The 27,563-nt window shown below is 38.8% G+C and overlaps 1 protein-coding gene across 4 annotated transcripts in view; it reads left to right on the plus strand.

Moving 5' to 3' along the window:
- Nucleotides 1–27,563, plus strand: part of LOC105481110 (muscle associated receptor tyrosine kinase) — a 135,809-nt gene that overhangs the window by 64,085 nt on the left and 44,161 nt on the right. For 3 of the 4 annotated variants that reach the window (XM_071078143.1, XM_071078145.1, XM_071078144.1), the window contains 2 exons: nt 5,272–5,396; nt 19,165–19,324. In XM_071078143.1, the coding sequence (XP_070934244.1) occupies nt 5,272–5,396; nt 19,165–19,324 (285 nt within the window). Of the gene's footprint in view, nt 1–5,271; nt 5,397–19,164; nt 19,325–27,563 lie in introns of those variants that run through there. The other variant, XM_071078142.1, reaches the window with a different exon arrangement.

The raw sequence follows: 27,563 nt of genomic DNA on the forward strand, positions 1-27,563 counted from the left end.
AATTTGATGTCTCTGGAAATACAAACAAAATGAAATGAAATAAATCGGCATGAGAGTATAAATCCAACATAGACTGGAAAAGAAAGCTACCCTTTGACTAAAAGACTTTTTGCGGGGAGTAGGGGGCTTTACAGTTTTTGGATAAATGTTAGGATGTCAAGGTGCCAATTTGGTTTTTACTGTGATGATTTCAACAAGATCAGGAGTATTATGCAATTGCTCCAAATCAATAAAAATTAAGTTATTTTAATTGCACAGAGACATATATATGTAGTAGAATATGATTAGAGGAAAATAGCTGGAAATTAAATTTGTTTGGGAAAAATTCTACTTTTTCCTAACAGCTTTCTGTCAACAGTTTCTGTTTTCTGTAAAAAAAAAAAAAAAAAAAAAAAAAAAAAAAAAAAAAGTTCCTTGCATTCTGATTAAGCCCCAAACTTTGTGCTCTTCTAACCTAAAATTTGATATTTGGGGGATGAAATTCGTGAGTTCTCATGTAATAGAGTTGTCTGTAGGAATTAATCTTAAACTGGTATTATTTAAAACAGTACCTCCTTATACTTCCTTATCTTAGTATCTCATATAAAGTACAGATAATGTTTTCTTATTTTTAAATACTGGGTTGCTTACAACTAAATGCAAGTAAAAAAGCATTTTGCCTGGTCCTGTGTGATTTTTTTTCTTAATTTATTTCTATCAGTTATTGCTGGTTTGAATCATGTAACCTAAAAACCCTTTTCAAAGGAAGCTAGAAAATAACAAAAGAGCAAGGGAAAAGAAAATCCATGGGAGCTCATTGTGTCCTTTGAAATAACTTCTCAGAAATAGAAATTGATAAGAGACTTAAGTATTCCTCTGGCACTGCTCCCTTACCAAGAAAAGAGAGGTAGTTCATCTCCAGCCAAACCACTCATTTATTTCAGGACTTAATGTGGATCCCTGTCCCTTGGGCTTTTTATTACACTCCAGTGCAACTTCAGAGTGAATTATGCCTTTATCTTTTTACTATATATTACTTCTTAAGATGACAATCAATAATAAAACTGATTATATATCTGAAAGTGCTTTGAAATAAGGAGAGAATATAATGCGGGTATGTTATAAAAGATTTTAGAATTGCTGGCTTTTTGAGCCCAATTTTGAATATCGGATTCTTCACTTGCAGTTAGCCTGCAGGTCTGCCCAAGAGACATTAAAGCCCCAAACTCATGAATAAATCCCATGAGAGAAAACCCAGAGATAAAAATATTACCTGTGTCTATTTTCCATGTTGCAGATGCACTTGCCTGCCCACAGGAAAGCAAGTGGCTTAGGGCTCACAGTGAATTGGAGAATTATGGATAAGACTATGTACGGAAAGAGTGGTTTGATGACTTTTTTGTTTAAAAATCCATATCAAAACAGTTATAAATGCTTTCCAACTAAGTAATTTAATGCTCCTTCTATTAAGTGGTTTGTTTATGTAACAAAACACTTTTATATTCTTTTATGCAAATAAAGCACTATATAGGGATATTCTATGCCCATTTTATTTAACAAGAAACATTTCATATAACTTTTTAAATTGATGACCTAGAATGCATTTTCAGCTTGTGACTACCACTGAAATAATGGGATTTACTGTTGACCTATGTCCAAGTTTGTTATTGCAGGTGTATTATTATTCATGGAGTTTAGTCTGGTATTTATTTTTAATTGCAACTGACTTTATTGTTTATGATGCTTGAAAAACATGTCAAAATTTCCCTCATCACCTTTTTATCTTTCATATTTGAAAATGGTAAATCTGAGTATTATGCAATTGCTCAGATAGAGTTGGGTAAAAATATATCAGCTTTATTGCTGATAAGGCTGGAATGAAAAATAAAGATTTCTATTCCATGTGAGAATTAGACTAACATAACTTCTGTTTCCTCATCCTCCTCTTCCCCACCGCACTCTTTCCCCTTCACTCCTAGTTGTAGGATGAAGAAGCCCTGACCTGGTGAACTTACTTACACACATCCTTCTTAGATGCAAGAGAGCTGGGAGACTGATAGCTCAGAATAGGACTGAGATACACATAACATATCCAAGTGCCTTTCCCCAACCTTATCAGAGAAGTCATTATGTTCATTCATTTATTTATTCATTCACTTAGCAAATATTCATTGAGTGCCTACCATATATATGCACCATGCAGGATTCTAGAACTAGAGATAGATACGTAGATAGATATGTAGATTGTGTCAGTCAGCTCGTGTCAAAAAGCAAAGCAAACCTTGCCCTTGTGATGCTTACATTCTAGAGGGGAGAGACAGACAAAAAACAAACAAGCAAACAAATAAATCAGTAATTACCAAATGATTCAGATAGTGGTGTTATGATAAAATATAAACAAGGGTAAGGGGAATGGGGATGAGAAAGTACTATGATAAGGAAACATTTGATTAGAAACCCAAAAGACATCTGCTATCTCCTTTGAGAAGGGAGGAAGACTGGAAGGAAGGGTGGAAACTAACTTTCAATACTGAAATAAGGGGGTTGAGTTTCTATGTTATCGTTTAGAGAATGTGAGAGTGCAGGAGGAAGCAGCTTCCCTTTAATTCCTGGCCTTTTTGTCCTCTTAACCTAACCCACTGCACTTAATCAGGCCCATCGTCAGTGAAAGTATATCTGCCCCCTTCAGGGAGAAGTTTATCGGCAGTCTCACATTCATGAAGCTACCTATAATGTCAGTAGTACTCCTGTACCCGCCTGTGCCCCACTGGAGCCCCCAAAAAGTTCCAATGGAGGGCAGAATAGTACATTAGTTAAATTAATTCCAAAGTCACGTTGAATTGACTGTTTTATTTACCATCCCACACTATGCTTACTTGTGTTGTGCAATGTGGATAATCAGAGGTTTTGCAATAAGCCCAAATGATATTCCAAATAATAACAGCCAAAAGAAAAAAAAACTGCTGTAAATTAGGACAAAATAAAACCTTTCTGATTACTATATTTCCAGGAAGAATTTAAAGTCCCCAAATTAAAACTCTTGGCTTTATAAATTAAAGCAGTAAAACATAATCGAAATTACATTATTCTCCAATTTTTTATTCTGCTCATCTTCAGCCAGAAGGCTTTCATTCAAAAAGCCTTTTTGATTCGAAAAGTTCAAGGGTATAGTCAGTGTTACTAGAACAGTTTTCTAGCACATGTGAGATTGAAATGTGCTAGATTTTCCAAATCTCTCAAAGATCCTGCTTGTTTCAGATTCTCAGGGGCAATGGGATCCATAGATGGTCATGCAGTAGTCCCACACTCAAAAAATTTAGGAAACACAAGCATAGCTCCAACCCCTACAAGAGTTATTTTAGCCAGATGATGAACGTGGACTCTATGTCTCCATTATTGTAACCAGAAAACATTAGAAGAGTACCTGGATGCACCCTCACTAGGATGCCTGTCAGTGTTACTTGTTAAGAGTCTACAACGTGTGAATTTAGATTAAGTTGGGAGAATAAGAATCCAAGCAGAGCCATACATTGCATTTGGGTAATATGTCTCTTACATCTCTTGTAGTCTATAATAGATCATCACTCTTCCTTTTTTATCCCCCAATGCTAATGATTTTCCCTGTTAAATGTCTGGGTTTGATTGAATTGCATCTCCATAGTGTTCTTTGAAATGTTCCTCAACCCTTTAATTTTTGTAGCTTGTTAATTAGACCCCAGGATTTACTTAAAGTCAGCCTCAATTTTGGTTTTGGGGGACAGATTCAGCTTCGTTTTAAACATTTGACAGCGTTCTTTGTTATTTTTTTAATAATCTTTTTGCCTTGAAGATAGCACCTTCCTTGCATTTCTTTTCTCCTGGCTTTTGGGCCCCACATTTCTATATCTAAAATGTCAATATCAAAAGATAGGAAGTCAAATTAATTTAAATCTGCAAAAAGCCTTCAATTGTCAGATAAATCAAATGTTCTTTAATCTCTTTAAATTATGCAATGCTTTTTAAGAGGTATTTAACAATCAGACCAACTTGAAACACCGCTCTGGACCTCTTCTATCATTGTCCTGCGTATCTCCTTATCTAGCACATGTGGTCTGCCCATACTTTAGTTTAGAATCCAATCTTCACAAATTTCAATTTAACTAGAACTAAGTTTCAAAGCATTGTGTTAATTGGGGCTTCATACTCTAAGTTCTAGAAATCAAAAACTAGGAGCTTCAAATCTATTTACAGTATAATCGGCCATCCAAAAGATTCCATAATAGTTTAAACAAACACTGAATTTGAAGTCAGAAGACCTGAGTCCAAGTTTCTCACTCATCTACTTGTTACCTTGGGAAACCAACTTACTTAAATTAAAAAAGATTTTGTTTCCACATCTGTAAGATAAGAGCAGGAATCTAGCTGATCTCTGGAGTCTCTTCCAAGTTTAACGATTCTGTGAATCTAAGTATCCCACAATTTACAATCCATTGTGAACCTCAATCCCACTCTTTAAAGGTAAAATTTCTTCCTACATCAAAATAACTTCCTCTTACTTAATCAGTGGGGATTCAGGGTCAGAAAGGAATAGAAATTACTCAGTCTCCTGCCTACATTTTATCTAAAATATCTTTTTTTTTTTTTTTTTGCCCAATATGTCATCTGAAAAGTTTGACACAATTTGTCTGTCCTCTCACTATGATACAGTTGAGGGGGTAAAGTATAATTATTTGATTAATTCAATAAACTACTATCCTGTGCTTGCTCTGGTCAGGAACTCTGCCTAAAACAATACAGCAGTCAACAAAAGGCAAGGCTTTTGGCTTCAAACAATTTAATGGGAAAGGGGAATTATAGACAAGTAAAAAATAAATAAGGTAATTTCAGATAGTTGTAAGGTCTGTAAAGACAATAATGTAGACTGCTGAAAAGTGAATGGGGGGAGGATTACACTTGATTTTGGGTGATTAAGAAGGACCTTTCTGATAAAATGTTACTTAAACAGAGACTTGAATGATTCAAGGAACCTACTACTTAAGGATCTGGGGGATGAGTGGTCTAGGCAGAGGAAGAACAAGGGCAAGTTTCTATGTTAAGAACAAGCTCAGTGTGCCCTTGAGTGGTGAGAAATGTAGGGTTATAACATAAACGGCTTGGAGGCTCGGCCATGGCATATGGTATTATCCTTAAAACAGAGCAAACACTGAAGAACTGGACACAGGGGAACATGGTCTAATTTGCATTTTTAAAAGACCACTCTAGCTTGACCATTTCCTACGGGAGCATCACTCACCACTTCTGTCTTCCTAACAGTTTTTGCCAGGATCCTGCGGGCTCCTGAATCCCACAATGTCACCTTTGGCTCCTTTGTGACCCTGCACTGTACAGCAACAGGCATTCCTGTCCCCACCATCACCTGGATTGAAAACGGAAATGCTGTGAGTGTCATGTGTGTGGGGACTTGTCTGGGGAAGACCCATTGGTGGTGAACTGCAGGATAGACCATATATTTGTAGTTACCCAGATCTCTGTTATTGGTCTCATCGACACCACTTTTGAAAGCCTCCCAATATCTTTGTCCTAGAAGCCATTGCCATAGAAATCAAACTCCAAAAGTTTGCTTCCTTCCTTGTATTGTGAGGAATACTAGAAAACCAAATTCTTTCTTTATGCCTTTGTATAAATGGGAAGTAGTAATAATATCTTCCCATATAAGTAAAATAATTTTCATAAAACTCATCACTGAAAGATTAGTTCCCTGCTAGAGGCTACTTTGATGAAAAGTGATCCGGAGTTAGAATCCATGTCAGTTCAGCATTCTTTTCTTCATTTTTAATAGTAGTAATAATAACTGATGTATATTAAGTAGTTATTTTCAGCCAGGCCCTATTCCAAGCACTTTACCTACATACATTTATTTATTTATTCATTCTACAAATACATATTGAGCTTCTGAACATCAAACACTATTCTAGGCCCTGTGGATACAGGAGTAAACAAAACAGGCAAAGTTGTCTGCCCTCAAAGAGCTTACCTTTTCATGGGGAAATACAGGAAAATACATGTAGTATGTGTATGGTGTCAAATGCTATGGAGAAAAATAAATCAGGAAAAGGAGACAGAAAGTTCAACCTTAGGAGAAATCAGAACTCTCCTACACTGTTCATGGGAATGGGAATTACTACAGTCACTATGGAGGATACTCAAAAAGCTAAAAATGGAATTGCCATATGATCCAGCAATCCCACTACTGGGTATACAGTCAAAAGAAAGAAAATCAGTATATTTAAGAGGTATCTCCACTCCCATTTTTATTGTGGCACTATTCACAATAACCAAGATATAGAATCAACCTAAGTGTCCATCAATGGATGAATGTATACAGAAAATGTGGTACATATACACAATGAAATATTACTAACCCATAAGATGAATAAAATCCTGTTATTTGCAACAACATGGATGGAACCGCAGGACATTATGTTAAGTGAAATAAGCCAGACACAGAAAGACAAGTATTTCATGTTCTCTCTCATATGTGGGAGCTAAAACAATTGATCTCATGGAGATAGAGAGTAGAATGATAGATACCAGAGGCTGGGAAGGGTAGTGGGGAAGGGGGAATAAAGAGGGGTTGGTTCATGGGTACATACCAATAGTTACAAGGAATAACATCGAGTGCTTAGTAGCTATATTAGTCAGTTCTCACATCATGATAAAGTAATATCTGAGACTGGGTAATTTATAAAGAAAAGAGGTTTAATTGGCTCATGGTTCTGCAGGCTGTTCAGGAAGCATAATGGCTTCTGCTTCTGGGGAGGCCTCAAGAAACTTACAATCATGGCAGAAAGCAAAGTGGGAGCAAGACGTCTCACATGGCCAGAGCAGGACGAAGGGAGAGGAGAGGTGCTACACACATTTAAACAACCAGATCTCACAATAATTTACTCACTCACTCACTATCATGAGAACAGCACTGAGGGGATGGTGCTAACCCATTCATGAGACTTCTGCCCCCATGATCCAATCACCCCACACCAGGCCCAACTCCATCACTGCGAATTACAATTTGACTTGAGATTTGGTGGGGACAAAGATCCAAACCATAGCAATAGCACACAGTAGGACAACTATATATAGTTCACAATATTGAACTACATAGCACAATACAGTATTTATTGTGTATTTCAAAATATCTAGAAGAGTGGAATTGGAATGTTCCTAGCACAAACAGATGATAAATTATTTAGGTGATGGATATCCCAATTACCCTAATTTGATCATTACATGTTGTATGATTATATCAAAATTTTACATGTACCCTGTAAATATGTACAACTATTATATATCCATAAAATTTTAAATTAAGAAACATTTTAAACAGAAAGACCTCAGGAGGAATATTATATTTTTAAAAGAATGATCGGTGAAGGCTCATTCAGACAAAGACATTTGAACAAAGATCTGAAGGAGTTGAAGGGTGAAGTTACATAGATAACTGGGGGAAGATAACTAGACAGTCTCTGAGATAATGGTATACATGACATGTCAGAAAAACAGCAAGGAGACCAATGTGGTTAGAGGTGAGTAAGCAAAGAATCAAGAAATGAGAGGTAGGCATTGTGGATCCTATAGGCCTGTGTGGTCATTTAGACAACTTTGCTTTTATTTGAGTGAGATGAGGTGCCACTGTAGGTCTGTTTGTTGTCTGTTTTCCCACTGATTCTTGTTCATTTTGTGTTGTTTCCTTGTTTGCCTAGTTATCTTTGATTATCTGCTGTGCATTGTTTTGAGTAAAAATATCAGAAACTATTTTGAGGTCTAGATGAAGGTATTTTCCTCCAGAGAGAATTTTGCTTGTTTCTGCCAGGGACAAGAGGTTACTGCTAATCTCATACCACCTTCAGCTAAGCTCAAGGTATGAAGCTCCTTGGGCATCCCAGATAATTATAACATGGCCAGTATTTCATTATGTGGACTATTTAACTTGTAGTTCACACTGATAGCTCCCTGATACCTAGTTCTTTTTTATCGTAATTTATTATATCTCTTATTAGACTCTATACCTTAATTTATTATATCTCTTATTAGACTCTTATGGGCACAAAGTTTTGATTTATCTCCTGACTCCCTAAGGCCATCCAAAGGAAAGTTCAAATTTTCTGGGTTTGGAAAATTCTCTAAGGGTAAATGAGATTTTCTTAGTTTGTTACATCTATTAAAATATTTTTTTCAAAATTTTAATTTTTTTCACTGTTTAACTTTGTCTGAATAACCTAACATCAACATCTGAGACAGAAACCTATCATGGATTTTTATTGTCATTGTATAGACTTTAACCACTTTGGTTTGCACTGAGTCTTTAGTTTCTGGTACTCTTTATGAGGTTAAGAAAATTTATTTTTATTCTTAATTTGATAATTATTTCTAATATAAATATATTTTAAAATCAATAAAACACTTCATCATCAATTACATCCACTTTTTGATGAGCATGTCATTTTTCACTTTAAACTGCAAAGTTTCCCTTATGTTGAACCATTCTTTCATTTCTGAATACATAGCTTTTTTGTTTAAATTTTTTTTCTTTTTTTTTTTTTTTTGGAGATGGAGTCTCGCTCTGTGTAAAGTATCTACTAGATTAGATACTAAAACAATAAAGCCAGGCACAGTGATTTATGCCTGTAAATGCAGCACTTTGGGAGGGGAAGCAGGAGGATCTTTTGAGGGCAGGAGTTTGAGACCAGCATAGGTAACACAGCAAGACCTTTAAATTTTTTTTTTTTTTTTTTTTTTTTTTTTGAGACTGAGTCTCACTCTGTTGCCCAGGCTGGAGTGCAGTGGTGCGATCTCGGCTCACTGCAAGCTCTGCCTCCCGGGTTCACACCATTCTCCTACCTCAGCCTCCCGAGTAGCTGGTACTACAGGCGCCCACCACCACGCCCGGCTAATTTTTTGTATTTTTAGTAGAGACGGGGTTTCACCATGTTAACCAGGATGGTCTCGATCTCCTGACCTCGTGATCCACCCACCTCGGCCTCTCAAAGTGCTGGGATTACAAGCATAAGCCACCGCCCCCGGCCCTGTTTAATTTTTTAATTGTGCTGTTTCAATTTTCTGTATATTTTCAATAATACAAATGATTTTGTCTTTTAGTAGGCTATGATGATCAGGTTTGGTTACTATTTTTCCAACCTCATAGAATAGACTGGCAAGTTTACATAGTTTCCTTTGATATAGAACTCGAGGTGAGAAAGTTGAGATGCAAGTCTCTCTTATACTCAGAGACATTTTCCTCTACTATACCAGTAATTACTGCTTCTCTCTTCTCCACATTCTTTCTATGTAGATTCCAATTAAGTGAATTTCTTTCAAAACTTCAATCTTTCTCTTCTTTATGCTCTACATATGTTTATGGAGGAAATAGGGGGCCCCATTTTATCTGTCAGGTTATTGTCAAGCTGTAGTGTCCACCATGATTGTCAACTATAGGAACTCACAACGGAAAATCTCATTCACAATCTCTATCTCACAGGTAGATGCCTCAGACTGGTGCCATATGCATACACAATAGCTCCCAGAGTTCTTCAATTACTTTGCTGACTTTCTTAAAGTTGGCTCCTGCTTACAGCCCCATGCTATCTGAAGTGTGAAATTTTCCATGACTTTATGGGGAAAATGTATCCATTCTCCTCTCAATAAATCTCTTCTTTTGCGCTAGGTTTCAGCTACTTAGTTGATGTTAATTTTTCTATCTATCCAATCACTTCTCTGTATCTTCCAGAATTTGCTGGAAATGTCTGATTCTTTGATTATAATACCATCTTTCTATATACTTATTTTTCTTAATTTTATATTTGATTTCTCTTTTAGGATTTCAGGTCCATAAACAAGAGTTAAAAATGTGAGCTAAGATTATTATTACTGTAACTCTGGTGTTAATGAACATAACTTGCATGTAACACAATCTTATTATTTTCTTTGTCATTTTAAAATATTCAGCAGAGCAAGTTCTTTTGCTACTATTTAAGCCTACCTTAAGCAGGCTCTGTGACTTTTCTGGTTACTATTAGTTGATTTTAAATCATTAACATTGTCCCAACTTAGTCAATTAAGTGTCTAGTCCTAAGTAATAACCAAAGCATCCAATGGCATTCACAGTTCCTCCGTTCTCAGGGATATTTCAGCTTAACTTTCATGTAAGAAAAAATTGCAGTTGGCTTCTTACCTCATGCTCACTCATTCTTCCCCCTGCTATTTATGACCCCAAAAGGGTTGGGTGGGAGGTAGGGAGGAGCAATAACTGGTGCAGGAGAGCTCTAATTCAACTGACACACTTGTAAGTTGGCTTTATACCTTCTGTGCCTGCCAGCTATTTAAAACTGACTCTTACCCTCATAGACATATTCATGATTCTTCAGAGATCAGGGAACATTAAGATGATACCAGTGATGCATTTTCCTCAGGCTTGCCATTTTTGGCCACATTAGCAAGTCTGCTAGTTGATGGAAAGTCTCTCTGTGTTGGGGTCTAATGAGTCCCCCAAAAAGTCATCTTGGGAGGATTGAAAATGACTCCCAATCAGATCTTCTATACAATCATTTTATTGACAAACTCTGGAAGCCCAGACTGCTAGACTCTCTCTCTTCTTTGTTCCCTCCATTGGAGCTGCCAGACAGCCTTTAGATTTTGCAGGTGAGAATTATATGCTTGTCTACTGTGTCTCCAAATTGCAAGGGTGTTGGAGTCCCCAAGATCACATTCATGTTTGATGATTCATTAGAAGGACTCCCAGATTTTAGAAAAGCTGTTATACTTATGATTATGGTTTATTGCAGGAAGATGATACAGATTAAAATCAGCACAGAGGAATCAGTTTTCCTCTTCTAGTGAAGTTGCATGGATAGCACTTCATTCTCCCAGCAGCAATGTGTGACATCATGCATGAAGTACTGTCAACCAAGGAGGCTCACCCTAACCTTGGTGTCCAGAGTTTTTACTGGAGTTCTGTTACATAGATGTGAAGTGCTTACATAACTAGTCTTAGCTAGTTTCCAGCCCCTTTAAAGGTCAAACTAATACAATGTGGCCTAGGATCCCAAGTATTCACTATCATTCACATTACTATCATAAACTATCTGGCATTGCCCCAAATCTCAGATATACAAAGATACTCTTATTACACAGGATATTCCAAGGGTCAGATGTCATCTCTCGGGAGCCAGTCAAAGGCCAGAACTTTCTTTGGGGGTTTGAGCACCTCGAGTCCATTGAGTTAGCCCTTCAAGTTTTTACTGCACAGCAGTAAAACACATATATAACTCTCCAGGTGGTCCCATGGAGGATACTTTTATGCCTTAAGGAGATGGGTGTATGTCCAATCCAGTCCTTTGGGTGGACTGAGAATGGCTTTCATTATGACTGAACAACCCAAACCTTGATAACTCATCTAACTGGTGGCTATTTTCAGTTTTCGTTTCCTCCAGGATAGGCTATCCAACTTTTTGGTATCTTGGCTGTAGTGAACATATATTATCATATTACAATATTTTAATGGTACCATTTGGAGGTCAAAGAAGTGTCCAAATCGGGACACTTTAATATCCACATCATCTCAAATTGTGTTTAATACAAGCATCACAACAAGAAAATGGGGGACTTCTTCTTAAAGAAGGCAAAACCTTATGGTATAATTCAAATGATATTAAGTATAATTTCTACCCAATCCAAGGCACATTCCTTCAGGGACTTGAACTATTTCATGTCTTCCTGACTTTCTCTTCTCCAGGATTATATTAGTATGTTATGGCTGCCATAATAGAATCCCACAGATTGGGTGTCTTAAACAACAGAATTCTTCTTCCTATGGTTCTAACGGCTGGAAGCCCAAAGTCAAGGTACTCTCAGGGTTGGTTTCTGGTAAGGCCTCTCTTCCTGGCTTGCAGATGGCTTCACATAGTTATCTCCCTGTATTCTCACAAGGCTTTCTCTCCTTGTGTGTGCACTTCTGGTGTCTCTGTGCCTACAATGATGAGCACCAAAAATCCCAGAATGATTTTTTCATAACGCAATTCTTATTCCTAGTTTTTATTCCTCTCTTTTGTAGACCATCATAAGGTTTCCTCCTCTAAATTAAATAACAGTGACTAAAACTAAGGCAAATACTCTGGAACAAAACAAAAAATAAAAAAACAGCCTTAAAACAGGAAGTTATCCCGTCACTAGGGCTTGCATAATGTAGGCTTTAGAAGGATTTCGCGGCATGAAAGAATAGTAACCCTGAGGCATCTCCATGTAATACGTGAATTTGTATACTGCTTTTAAATAAAGTTAAACAACTTACAGTTTCAGAAAGATAGAAGGGAAGAGTGTTCAGAAGACTGGGAGTGAAGTTTCCCAGACCTGAACCCTTATTCAAAGGCGTCTTGACATGGATAACCTCGAGAACATTAAGCTAAGTGAAATAAGCCAGATACAAAAAGTTAAATACCAAATGATCTCACTTATATGTGGAATCTAAGAGTTGAACTCATAGAAGCACAGAATAGAATAGTGGCTGTCAGGGATGGGAGGATGGGGAGATGATCATCAAAGGGTACAAAGTTTCAGCCATGCAAGATGAATAAATACTGGAGATATAATGTACAATATGGGAACTACAGTTAACAACACTGTATTGCACAACTGAAATTTGCTAAGAGGGTAGATCCTAAGTGTTCTCAACACACACACACAAAGGTAACCATGTGAGGTGATAGTTCACTAGCTTGATTGCAGTGATCATTTCATAATATATATGTATACCAAAACATCACCTTGTTCTCCTTAAATATGTACAATTTCTGTTTGTGAGTTATACCACCAATAGCCTAAAAAATTAAAAGTCTAAATTTTTTTTTTTAAAAAAAGGAGTCTCAAAGAATAATGCTTTGCTCTCTACTTGCACCTGGCCCTACCCTTGTCCCTCTAAAGCCGGGTGCCCTAAGATTGATTGACTGCCGCCCTGAAAGTTGAGAACTAGGACACAAGACAGGAAAGGGAAGAAGGGGAAGGGAGAGAAGGATGTGGAGAACAAAATGTGTCAATGTGTGAAATTTTAGTTCGATGTTGTAAAACAGGAAAACAAAACAAAACAAATTCTATGACTAACCCAATAACAAAGAATGTCTTATGGCAATGGCACCCTCCAAGGTGTAGAATTCATTTATTATTGTCATTTTCACTACTGTTTTCACTGAAGTTTCTTTTCTGTTACTTGAACAAAATCATTTTTCTCGTAATTTGTTAATAAAATTGTTCCATTTTATCTGTCTATCCTACATCCCTTCGAAGACAGTACATAAACAAATGAACATGCTTTTCTAGCTTGTAACTTGAGGCATGGTAGAATGAGAATTAGATGGGGAGTTGGAAGACTGGGGTTGTAAATGCCCCTCTTTAGTTAATGTGATTTTGGGGTCCATTTACCACTCAGACACTGATTTTCTCATATCTACACTAACACAGATGTCAGGTGACTGTCAAAGATGATCTCTAATGGTATAATTAGAGACATCAGGGCTAATGTTCTCTAATTTTGTCCAGTTACAATAAAGTAACTTGGAATCCCTGTTCTTCTTTACCTCTCTAAGAACATTTCAAGTGTCATTTAAAATTTGATTCTTGTTTGTCAATGTGTTTTTTGCCTCTTCTGTGGAAACTGCTACAGTCTTAAGCCTGTCAAGGGAGTATAAAGACATCCTAAGAAAATTGGAAGACTGGACCAGGCTTGGTGGCTCACTCCTGTAATCCCAGCACTTTGGGGGCCGAGGTGGGAGGATTATGATGAGGTCAGGAGATCAAGAACATCCTGGCTAACACGGTGAAAACCTCGTATCTACTAAAAATACAAAAAAATTAGCCAGGCGTGGTGGCATGTTCCTGTAGTCCCAGCTACTTGGGAGGCTGAGGCAGGAGAATCACTTGAATCCGGGAGGCGGAGGTTGCAGTGAGCCGAAATCACGCCACTGCACTCCAGTCTGGACAAGAGAGCAAGACTCCATCTCAAAAAGTAAATAAATAAAATCAAATTGGGAGACTGACAATATAACTTCACTAATTTGCTTATGTAAAAAATAGTAATAAAGAAAATGGAAAGGTATATACTTTTTAAGTTTCTAGTATTCTCAAAAGACTCATATGAGGTTAGAACTGGAAGTTAAATGATTATTCTCTGTCGAAGTTCAAGAATAACAAGAGTAGGATAGTTTAAGATAGGTGCGGCCTTATTGAGACCCCAACTTATTCATTCAACATGTGACTCACAAAAAGTGAAAGGCAAAATAGATTTATCACCTCAGATTCTAAAACAGGAATAAAACAAACAAAATGACTTTCATCCAGGAAGAAAGCAAAAGTACATCCGCAGTTCTTACGGTCAGAGTGTGTGTGCTGCCCTTAGAGCCAAGTTTAGTTCTTGGTAATTCTACCCAAGTCTGAAAGGAAATCAAGATGACTGTCCACACTGACGCAAATCGCAGGACATGAAGGCAATGTCAGGCATTTCAGGTTGTAAAAGTAGCAAACCAGAAATCCCATGGAGGAAAACACAGAGAATCCTATAGTCCTGATACCGTGTTTGGTGGACTGAACAAAGACGAACGCGGAGCTGGGAGATATTTGGCACAGAATAAAACAGAGTTTGAATTGCGGCTCTTCACTCACTACAAGTTAGTAAACTAATGCCATAGCACGCTACTCAGTACAATGGGTACTCTGAAAGAAGCGAGTGCTCTCTTTCTCCCCTGCTGTGAACCTGCCAGTAAACCAAAATCCTGAACGGTTAGAGCCAAAGAGCAAGAGAAAGTCCAGCAACGTGTCCCAGTGTCCCAAAGTGATTAGAAACTGTCTTGCTTTCCTCCTATGGAAATACCAAGCATTTTTTTGTGGAAATCTGAATTCACAGATGAAGTTCAGAGTAAATAGTAATATTCCTTTTGTTTTACAATCTTGGAAATAGTGGTTGGCATGGAAAGAGCAGAGCTTACTTTTTAAAAAGAAAATTATTTGTATTTTTATAACCAGATTTATTTAAAGTTATACCAGTAATATATCTCTGTTATTTTGGCATGCAACTAATATAGAAAAATTTCATGTCCCTCTTGCTTTGTCCAATAAATATAATTTCTAAAATATTTCAGAAGTTGAATAATTTTAACTTATTAGAAGAATTATATCAAATAAACAGCCAAATCACCTAGGTTGAAGGTTGTCTTTTAGAATTTTCTTAAAGGGAGCCTTATCTATATTTAGACATATTTTTAAGAGGCAGTAGTTTTGGTTAAAAATATATGACCTGTGAAGTCCTTTTATCTTACTAGCTGTGTAAACCAAAATAATTACACGTAACAAGTCTTATGTGGAATAATTCAGCAGCCAGTTTGAAAGAGGCTAATATTTCTGGCTACATTAATCAGAAAAACTATGGAAATGTCTCTTGGTTTATTATCCCTTTTTCTATGATTCATAAACAGACATTATTACAACTGCATAAACATGAACCCTACTGGGCCACATTCTTTTTTTTTTTTTCCCCCAAGATGGAGTCTTACTCTGTCACCAGGCTGGAGTGCAGTGGCACCATCTCAGCTCACTGCAACCTCCGCCTCCTGGGTTCAAGCGATTCTCCTGCCTCAGCGTCTCGAGTAGCTAGAACTACAGGCAGGTGCCGCTAAGTCCAGCTTATTTTTTGTATTTTTGGTAGAGATGGGGTTTCACCATGGTAGCCAGGATGGTCTTGATCTCCTAACCTTGTGATCTGCCCGCCTTGGTCTTCCAAAGTGCTGGGATTACAGGCATGAGCCACTGCACCCTGCTGGGCCACATTCTATTCCCAGCCAGCTGGAACTATCTGCAAGACAGGGCCATTGAGGCCAGAATACCTTTCAGAGGTCTTTGCTAGCTAAGGTCAAATCATAAAATTATCAGATTATCCATAGCTGGGGGTAGATTCTCTCAAGACAGCATTAGTAATGTATTAATGATAAATTAAGAAGTAGTCCACGGGTCTATAACTGCTGTATCACCTTCAAATAGTTTTTACACACGTTATGTCAGGTACGAATTATTATGCCTATTTAATAGAGCTTCCTATCTTACTGCTTCTTTTTAGAAAAAAAAAGTTTTATTATGATTCTTATTATATACATTTAAGGTGTAAAACATGATGTTTAGATAAACATATACCGTGAAATGATTACTACAGTCAAGCAAATTAACAGGTCCATCTCCTCACATAGTTATGGCTAACTCAGAAAGAGAGAACATCACACCCAGAGCAGGGAGCTGTTTCTCCAGCTCCCTTAGGTCCATATGCCTGAGTGACTTGGAGAAAATCATGTATTTCCTGTAACTACCAGACATAGTCACCTCAATTAAGTACTCTGTTTTGCTTAGGCATACCTTGGTAAAAGCTCACAGTACTAATCTGGACTCACCCCTTTGATCTTTGAAACCTGAGGCGCGAAAAAATATCAAAATGGAGGGCAGAAGGATTTGTTTTTATTTTCAGATCATCAAAAATACTAAACTGTTGATCAGAACGATCCATTAAGAAAGAAAAACAAATTCAAACTATGACTAACAGGGCCTGCTGTGCGTGAGTCACAAACTGAATCAAGCAAGGCCTCTGGAAGCAGGGGGGAAAGCATTCAGGAGCCACTTCGTACTCAGGCATGAACCGCCTAACGTGTTGGTCTCTTTGCTGAACTATTTCAACACCTGGATGAAGTCCAGGAGCAGAGAGGTCAGGCAGCTTAAAAACTGCTTCTCTTTCCTACTAAGGATGTTTTCAGTGACCTTGAGGAGGTGTTTAAGAATGACTTTCTTAGGTGTGAACATGAAAACAGTGGGACTTAGGGCAACATTTGGGGAGAGTTCTTGCTTCAAAGTTGTCTCTAAGGCATTGCGCATTCCTGCTTCTTGCAGGAGGGAACTATCTTTGCAAAGAATTTTGCAAACTGCTCTGCTTTTGCTTATCTAAACTGGAAAGAGATACAAACAAAATATAAAATACAAAATAACATAAAGTCTGTTGATTGAGCATAGAGGCTTGGGGTCTTTAGCTTTTTTTCTCATTGTTGCTGTATATATATATATCGGTCGAGTCCAAATATTTTCAGTCCCCTTGATCTAACTTGGATACTCATATAATGAGACATTACACTCCTGATAAATATGATAATGATGAGTTTAGTTTCAATTCCAACTGAGTGCACGTCTCTTAAAAATATTTTTCTCTTCACTTTGTAAATTTCTCATAGAGTCTAGGTTGCTTATCTGGGGAAAATGCCTCAATACTTGATCTGACCTGGAAAGATTCCCAAAGGTAAATTGATACTCACATAAGCCAGTTTTTATCATAAGAATTGAGACCAGCAGTGAAGGTAAAGAATAAAAAGGTAGTTTGACAAACGTTCACTGTGTAGGATAGCTACACAGTGCTTGGTGCCAGGGATAGCCAGCCACCTGGCAGCCAGGAAGAAAGCTGGCCTTACCACAGAGTCAAACTGTGAAAATCCTCTCTCATGCAATACAATAAAATAATTGGCTCCAAAATGTCTCATTCTCAGCCTCATTCCCTAATATTGGACAGAGGAATCTCTTTCAGCCAAGCAGCCAAGCTCAGGCCAACATAGGACGTACCTCCACTCCTTTAAGATAAAGTCAAGGCATAACACCAGCTGATTCCTTAATTGTCATTTCACTCCAGTGTCCCTCAAATTGGCATCATGTTTCCCTCCTCTAAGTAGTGTTAATTAAAGATTAGTTATTGAAAAAGTGGTACTGTGCTCAAGAAAACAATGAAAAAAGAACCACCATTTTAAAAAATGCCACCACCTTAACAATGACATTTGTCAGATACATATTTTGTTCATGGTTGGTTGATTTGTTAAGGTAATTGTTACTCCTGTTTTCTAATGACTTCTCATTTGTTCTCTCATCTAGGACTAGGGAAGGCACTGTAACATAATGATTAAAAGCATAGGCTTTGGTGTCAGACACACTAGGATGCAAATTCTAACTATGCAACCTTGTAAAATGTGCTGGGCAGCTATCTTTCCTATGGAGCTGGAGTAATGTTGACTAATATATATGCATTTGTATAAATTTAAGCTGTTAATTGTGTGTCAATATTGCATTGATATCTTGGCTCTTTAAGGACATTTTATTTTCTGGTTTAAGTAGTACCTCCTGCATGAACCTCCTAACGTGTTGGTCTCTTTGCTGCACTATTTCAACACCTGGATGAAGTCCAGGAGGAGAGCGGTCAGGCAGTTTAAAAACTGCTTCTCTTTCCTACTAAGGATGTTTTCAGTGACCTTAAGGTATTATGTATGTATTATGTATGTCCTGCCTCAAAGAGAGACTTGGCTTCACAACCATTTTTCTTGATAACCATCCACCTATCTGACATGCATTTATGGGGAACCGAACAGGAGTTATGAAAATAAGTCCTCAAGTCTGCAACCTCTCATACTTAACTGTCATCTGCAGGACATTTAAGACATATATCGGAGGATCCACACTGTATATCATTCATACCTTGTATTGGTTATCTATGGCTGTATAACAAATCAGCCCAAAGCTTAGTGACTTAAACCAATAACTATTAGTGCTCACAAGTCTGTGGTTCAACTGGCTGGTTTTGCTGATTTGGTTTTGCTTCTGGGCAGGACTGCCTGATCTTGGTTGGTCAAGTTCCTGTGATTGACAGGTTGAAAGGGTGCTAGTTGGTTCAGAATAGCCTTATGCGTACCTTGGATGGTGGTTGTTGGTTCCCACCTGGGGCAGTGGGGATAAACGGGCCATGTGTGTTTCATCTTCTAGCATGCTGGCTCTTGCTTGTTTATAGGCAGCCCCAGGTTCCATAAACAGAGAGCAAGCCACAATGTGCAAGAACTTTAGTTTCTGCTCATTCATTCCAAAACACATCACAAGGCTAATCTAGATTCAAATTATGGAGAAAAATGCTACTTCTTGAGGGAAGAGCTACAAAGTCACATTGCAAGGGCATGGGCATAGGGAGGGAAAATCTTTTGGCTCTTTTTGCAGTGTACCACATGCACTTGATTATAATCTTAATGCTTTTCCCTTCAAATCTACTGACGTAGTATAGTAGGAAATCCTTGACTGAGTTCTATCTTTTATTTTCCTTTACTCCATCAGGTTTCTTCTGGGTCCATTCAAGAGAGTGTAAAAGACCGAGTGATTGACTCAAGACTGCAGCTGTTTATCACCAAGCCAGGACTCTACACATGCATAGCTACCAATAAGCATGGGGAGAAGTTCAGTACTGCCAAGGCTGCAGCCACTATCAGCATAGCAGGTAGGATGCCCCTTCACATTTGCATTGTTCCAGGAGAGGGGAGAGTTGATACTATTCTACAATATCCAGCATTGGAGAAAATCTCCCTTTTCTTTTATCTCTTATTTCAGTTGCATTTGGGCTATTTCCTCCTCCATGGGGATACTCCAGAGGTAACCTAGATATGGATTTTGGCAGATTTGCTGCCTGAAAAACTAAATCCTCAATACCTGCCCAAGTGATAGGTAACAGCTTCCAGGAACTCACTTTTTCCTTCCTTCCTTTCTTTCTGTTTTTCTTATCTTTTTTCCTTTTCTCAATTTCTCTTTCCTTCCTGCCTTCCTCCTTCACCCCTTCCCTCCCTCCCTCCCTCCCTGCCTTCCTTCCTTCCTTCCTCCCTCCCTCCCTTTCTTCCCTTCTTTCCCTTCGTCCTCTCCCTTCCTTTCCTTCCTCCCTCCCTTCCTTCCTCCCTCTTCCCTTCCCTCCCTCCCTCTTTTCCTTTTCTTTCTTTAATTTCCTTTCCTTTTCCCCACTCTTCGTTCTCTCTCTTGGTTGATCAAACTTTCCAAAGCTCTCATGGAAAAAGTTGGCAGACTTTCAACATGGTCATGCCAATTTCTGCATGGCTATTTCTTGCAGGCATTTTTACCTATGAGCATGATCCTTGTGGTCTTTCCCTTTCCTGCTTCAGCCAGCCACAGCAGGACTTACAGGTGTTTTCAAGAAAAAGGCTGACACGCGGATTTCTAGGATATTTGTGTTGAATTCTAAAGGTTTATTTTTAAAATGTAAATGTCCCAAAGGCTTCTGAGAACATTTATAGAATTCCTAGAGATGGAAATAATCCCTGTATCAGGAAATGCCAGGCATATTAGATTCATAGCGTGCCTATGGCTCAAGGATCAGGAGAGAGGTGCTTGGCCTGACATGTAAGGGAAGCACGGATAGAGCTTGTGCCTAGGGCCAACTCCCCACAGCCTGCTGTTTCTTATTACAGTGCCACCTCTTTGATCTTCCCTGATGGGGAACTTTCCATTAATGTCTGTGATTTGTAATATGAGGTGAATAAAAGCCATTAATGTCTGTGATTTGTAATATGAGGTGAATAAAATGATAAGGAGCACTGGACAAGGCTGGCCCTCTGGAACGTGCCTGTGAAGGAAAAGGAAGACTTCAAAATTAAGGCTCCCTCTCCTTTCTCCCCCAGTGGTATCCCTGCCCACCATGTCTTCAGACATCATGTCAGTTATTCTAGCATTTCCACAGGTGTGAAATTATTTCTCCCAGAAAATGAAGTCTTCTAAAAGTAAATTCAACTCCATTTAACAAATAATAATATCATATCATTAGTAATAGTAAAATAATATGATATAAATAGTAATAAGAATTACTATTTACATAGCACTTTGCTGTTTATAAAGCACTTTTACATGCATTTATCGAATACTCTAGATGACACCCATTGTGTTGGGTAGAGTAAGAGATGAAAAGTTAATTTAAAAATGGGTCCTGCCTTCCAGGGACTCTAAATCTAGAAGGAAGTCAGTTAGTCACATATATTATGGCACAGACTGTATTCTATTGCAGAAGCATACACGAAATACAACAGCAGAACAAGAGAGTGAGGGTGTCAGGGAATCCTTGGAAAAAAGGTATCATTGGAGCAGAAGATGTGGATATGAGATAACTAGGTTGAAGTCAAACCTTTCAAAACTGTTCAAAAAACAGCAAATCAGTGGTCAAGGCTAGACCGTGAGAGAAATAGCAGGGAGGTGGAAAGTGGAAACAAAGGTTGAAACATGGGCTCTAGCCAGGTTATGAAGAGCTTGCATAGGTCAAGTATATTATTTCATTGATGAGAAGTCATTTAATGATTTAGAAGAAATAAGTGTAATAGTCAGATATATCCTCTAGCAAATTAACAGATGCTGAGGTGTCAGGAGGTTGGGAAGTGTGGCAAGGGGTCAAGAGGCTCTTACAGGTGTCTCAAAAAGTCATGAAGGTCTGAACAGCATCAGCAGCATTGGTTCAAAGGGAAGAGGAGAGATGCACAGGACAAATCGGGATAGAAATAAGGTTTGCAAATGCTTGAAAATGGCAGTGGGCTAGAAGAATGAGTTCAGATGTATCTGATTTTGAAAGGTGCCCAGGACAAACAATAATATATAAACACAAAGCATATGAACAAGAGAAGGTCCAGGAGATAATAGAATACTCAAAAATGTTGATGCCTTTGAATTACCTGGAATTATTCTGGTCTCGCTGTCTTTGTTTGATTTGACATTTGATCAAGACCTATTGTTAAATAAACATATATTTATAAAAATCTCTCAATATATATTTAGATAGATATGTGTGTATGTATGTTTATACACACACACACACACACACCCACACACACACAGAGAGAATCACATTTACATATGAATACTCAATCTAAGAAAATAAACTGATCTACTTTAATTTACCCTGCACTTGCACTGGGCAGAAGAAAAATATTAATGTTACTAATTTTAGTAACATTTCAGGTCATCATTCAGTCACTCAAAGATACCTCTGCCAGAGCTCTTTCCCCCTATTCTTCCTTCCTTCTCTTTCCCTAGATGGCAAAGGAGAAGAGGATTTGTATTTAGGCAGTGGTGTCCTCTGGACACCCCCTACACCACTGCTACCCCCTGGGTCTCTATTGAAGTCTGCAGCTGTGGAACTTGTGATTTTATCTCTTGGCTTGGTTAGGGCCCAGGGGACCTCCCTGGCTGGCTCAGCCTCTTTGAGACATCTTTTGGACCCTCTGCATGTCAGCCAAATCCTTCATCATGCCCTTGTCTACACTCTGCTCTGCAACCTCGGCAGCTAGGTCTCCCTGTCTGTCCCTACTGTGGCCCTGTCACTGGCCTGCTGAATTTCAACACAGCTCCTTCAGTATTCCTCACAGGGCCTGAAGCAACTTCTAGATCACTTTCAAGGCATACAAAATTCAGGAGAGATTTGGGCTTGCTAACTCAGTTCTGCTGTCTTCCCAACCTTGTCATACTACCACTTTCACATTAATGTTGCCATCCATGTTGGAGTAAGGGATCCCTGTGGGTTGTTTTTCCTATAGCATCCTAAATAAGAAGTTAGAAAAACTCTCTGTTTTTGGCTTTTTCCTTAATTGATCAATATACCTCTATTCTAGGATTCGGGTTCAGAAAAGGGATCTATAAAATCTATAAAATAACCAAATTTTTAATTTTCCTACCTTCCTTCTTTTCACAGCATACCAAGCAGGAAGAGCAGGTGGTCAGGAATTTCCCCCAGCCTTCAGTTCAGTAATCTTTAGAGCCGACTCATCATGAGTACAAAGGTGGTTGTGAAGGCAGTGCTGTAACCACTGAGAGGAACCTAATAAAATGGGTATATCTACTCCACACAAGGGGAGATTCATCCCATGGACACAATCTTTAAGATGCTGAGATTAAAGGGCATGATTGCCACCATGCTATATGCAGCAACATCATCTCTTCATCCCTGTCCTAGCCCAAATGAGAACCTGATCCAACTCCATAAATAGAACACCAACAGGGAAATCTGTAACCTTAAAAAATTGCATCTTCCAGCGGTAGAAAGAGCCTAAAGGTCTGAGACAGGCAGCACAAGAAGGCCATGTCCTAGGGTGTAGGGAGAGGTCATCCTAGATATCAGTAGACCAGAGTGAGGATGGGGACAATCAGCAATGGCCACCCAGGAAAAATAACAGTGGGATTTGCATGAGGGAAGGGATGTTGGGAGCAATGCAAAGATTGGCATGTGGCAGCAGAGAACAGCTTGCAATCTGCTGCAGCAGCAGAGGTGAGTGCCTGTGAAGAGCAGTCATCTCTGTAGGAATAACAGTTGTGTAGACTAGAACCAGCTATGACTTTTCATGAGCTTGACAATGGCAGTGTGATGGAGGTCAGCTTTAGAGTGGGGAGAAGTTAGAGACCCTGGAAGTGAGGCTTGAAGCCACTCTGGACAGGGGTATGTTTACAGTAGCTACCCAAGGAATTTGGGTAGAGGTAGAGCAGGCAGCATAAGGAGAGGGTTAACCTATAACTGGGACCTGGGACTTTGCCCTTCTGAACCGCAAAGGCAACAATTAAATCTGACCATATGCAGAATCATAGTGCTGTACAATGTTCACAGTCAAGTAAAGAAATGAGAGTTGTTAACAACTGAAAAGTGGAAAAGACTAAAAAGGTCTAGCGTGGATATGATAAATGAGAAACATGTCTATTAATTAAAAAATTGCTACACATCTAGTGCTATTCCCTGGTATAAGACCCTTTTGTCCAACCCCTGATTTATTTGTCTGGTTGATTCTCACTGGTTATTAGGGGACCTGACGCTCCCAGACCTTTCCCAAAATTTCCCCAGGCAGACCTAATAAGGGTGTGTCATGAGTGTGATTGAATAAGACTTCTGATGTCCCATGAGACATCTTCCAGTTTCTCCTCCTCTTTGACCTGCTCTTGTGAGTTAGACCTGCTAGAAGCCCCATGAAGGTCCCTCGGGAATCACTAAGGAAACTACCTCCCAACCCTGGGGTGCTCTGTGGACTGATATTTTAGGGAAATGAGGCTGCTTCGATGAAAAAGTGATCCTTGAAGCCTCTTTCATTCACGGTCATTTGAAAGAAGCATGGCCTTATGCTCCCCCGGATCTCCCAGAACTCAAGTTTGGTATCTGATTTCTCCATTTCTGCTTTTGGCCCCCGTCTCTCGGCATTCAAAGAGGCTGGCCGGAAGTCCAGAGCTTCAAGTCAGACATGGCGCCTCTTTGCCATTCTGGCAATGCTTCCTTAATGCCAAACTCTGCTGTCTTCATTTAGCCATCTCTACCCTCCCCTGCGTGACTAGTACCCCTAGTAGTCAACAGCCCCCTCCGTCACATTCCTCGTGTTTCCCTTTGAAACTTCTACTCCATCTGTTTATTTGTTCTTCCCAGCAGGAAAACTGGAAATGGAAAAAGCTGATCTTATGCTTATGCTTAGGATTATGTCTGATGATATTTCTAGTGTTTGAAGGATAACCAAAAAAAAAATCAGCCTTCATTTTTCCAAAACCCTTCCGTGTGTCCTTATGCATTGTTTTAGAAATGTGATATATTTCTTTCTGACTCATTTACATTTACTGTTAGTCATCAAGAGGAGTCAGAAAAACTTTTGGAACCTCCCCCTATGAACCAGGAAGTTGCATTTCCCCTCCAGTCACAAACCCACAAGGCTCAAGTTGCAAAGTAAACTTGCCAGGATGCTGGGCAATTGACAAGATGCTTCTCTTTGTCATCAGAACCCTAGGCCCTGTGGAAGAAAGCAAGATAGCCCATGATACCTATAGTGAGCATAGTCCCAGAACAGCTGGAGACCATCAAAATGGACACAAGGATTCAGAAGAGAAAAATACAGGCCAGGTGTGGTGACTCATGCCTGTAACCCAGCACTTTGAGAGTCTGAGGTGGGCAGATCACCTGAGGTCAGGAGTTCAAGACCAGCCTGGGCAACATGGTGAAACTCCATTTCTACTAAAAAATACAAAAATTATCCAGGTATGGTGATGCATGCCTGTAATCCCAGCTACTTGGGAGGCTGAGGCATGAGAATCACTTGCACCTGGGAATCGGAGGCTGCAGTGAGCTGAAATTGTGCCACTGCACTCCAGACTGAGCAACAGAGTGAGACTCCATCTCAAAAGAGAAGGGGGGAGAGAGAGAGAGAAAGAAAGAAAATACGTATTTGTATATCCCATTCTCAATGGCACCAACAGGTCCTTCATCAGAAAGTGAGGTCCATGGTTCTGTCCATGGTTATCCAGTCTCAGAGTACAGGGATGAGCCTATGGTCACACACCCATCTAATGTAAGCCACTCCCCGTTCTACCAACAACCCCCGCTTTCTATGTTGCCCTTTCTTTGAATTGACCTCGGGGTCTGAGACTTTTGGTCACTAAATTTAAAAGTCACATGAATACAGGTAGTATTATCAAAACTGAGCACGAGGGAAAAATCTGATGTGGTAGTACTGGAGTCTCCCAAACTCCCCAGATGAACCACATGGTTTTATTTTTCTTATTTCAAAAGAGGTGATGTTTCACACTACTACAGTAAAAAATAAATAAATAAATAAATAAATAGAACTTTGAACTCTATTTCATAATCAGTGTAGCTGATTAAATGTACTGACATGTTTGACATGTTTCATGCTCTTTCTCAAGTCTGATAGCCACACTTCTGCTTCCTCCCAATGTTGGAGACAATTCTTGAGACTTGGTAACAGAGCAGTAGCACGTAATTTGCTTTACTACTCAGTGCTTCAACCATCGTAGGTAGAGTGCTCTTATCAACAAAACAGACACTATCCCTGGCATTCCATGCTGGCTTTGTCTGGTTTTAAATTAATTAAAGTTGTTTTGTTTTTGTTTTTAATAAAAGGGAAAAGGATAAATGGTAACAGCCAGTAGCCACACTAAATTGCTCCCAGATGTTCTGCAGTTAGGCATAAAAGGTAAGCATTCTTTTACAATCAGGCAGCTTTCTTATATTAGAACAGTTCTATGTTTCAGAAGAGAGCCAATGTTTTTACTGACTTCTAGATAATTGTAAAGATACTACAAATGTTGGTGGATATTTTAAGAATTTTTAAATACTACAAATATTGGTTAGATATTTTGAGAATTTTTTAAAAATTGAATTCTGAGCTTAAAGCACTTTATAGTTGCAAGGTTCTTGGACCCCTTCCTCATTTCCTAGCCACACTCCCCACCACAAAAAGAAAAGAAATTATAAGTGGAGACATTTCCTATAGAAGCTCATTATCTCCTCCCAAGTACTATGGCTGGATTCTCTTTGGCATTGACTTATCTCCATGCTCTTGGAACCTCCTTCCACAGTACAAAATGAGGGCTCTTTAATTTATATAACCTTGGCCCCCTTGTTTTTCAATAGATCTTCCTGTTCAGCTGCTATCAGAATCTGCCTTTGTGCTTCCAAATTATATGCCATTTTCTCTGGAGGAATTTTCAAGTATTCCAATGTTTTTCTTCCCACTATTCTATTTGCACAATGGCAGAATTGCCTTGAGATTTGGGGGCATGAAGGCACTTCTTTCTTGAGTTCAGCAGTGACATAGAGTCCTCTTCATTCTCTTTCACAGCCTTTGATCATTTTAATTAAGAGACTCTTGCAGGCCTCTTGCCCAGTTCGCTAAAATTTAAATTCTCTACAATTTATAATTTGTAGACATCATTGGCATCATCTCTTAGATGATCAAAATATCAATCCTACAGCCCAACCTGCCTAGCTCGGCAAAAGAGAGAGAACCTACTAGATTTTTTCAGAATGGAAATAGGTATAAAATTTATAAGATTTAGCTATTGTCCAGCAACTTATCTGGTAGCTGGAGTCCTGCAAAACTTAGACACATCTTGATATTTCCTTCATAGTCACTCCAGAGTCTGTTAGTTCTTATGTATAAAGAATTTTCACAAAGAAATCCAGCTTTTCTCACTGCTAGAAAGATGTGGCCTTCGGTCCCTAAGCAAAGTGACCCATTTAGGGGAGGGATAAAATTTTAGGGGCTAGTATTGGCTAAAACCCTATTCTGGGTCAAAAGTTTGTTTGTAAAGCCCATTGTAGACTGCAGAACAACTTTGAATCACTCATAAATGGGAACCAGAGAGGTAACGAAGATCTGAGGCTATGTGTGTAACCAGCGTATTGAACAATTTAAACTTGACAGGTACACAGAGAAAATGTCCTCTCCAACCACTGGGGACTGAGGAATTCTGCTTTTTAGCCTCTCCTTGCCCCTCCTGAGAGCAAATCCTTTACAAACTTTCAGGCGGATTCCATAATTTCCAGGTAATGTTTAGAGATTAAAAACCCAGCCTGATCTAGTTTAAAACTCTCCTCTTATATAATTTAAACCTCATCTGCTTCACTCTCTCCACGGCCAGCCACTCTTTCATTCAGGAACATGGAGAGTAGACAAAATGAGTCTGCTACTGTTATGCACCCTTCCCTTCTTCCCTTTCCTCCTGTTCCTCTTCATCTCTGGCATATTTAAGGAGAAGAGGATTTACAAGGAAGGGGGCAAATGTGTTTTCCTAAATGGAATATGTTTTAGTTCTTTCTCTGTTAATTGTTATTGCTTCTCTGACTACTAATAATAATGCTAACAATTGCAAGGTACATTCTCAGTGCCCAGTGCTTTATATATACATGAATTTATTTAATACCCACATCT

This window comes from Macaca nemestrina, chromosome 14, assembly GCF_043159975.1.
Source record: "Macaca nemestrina isolate mMacNem1 chromosome 14, mMacNem.hap1, whole genome shotgun sequence".
In the NCBI taxonomy this organism is placed as follows: domain Eukaryota; kingdom Metazoa; phylum Chordata; class Mammalia; order Primates; family Cercopithecidae; genus Macaca; species Macaca nemestrina.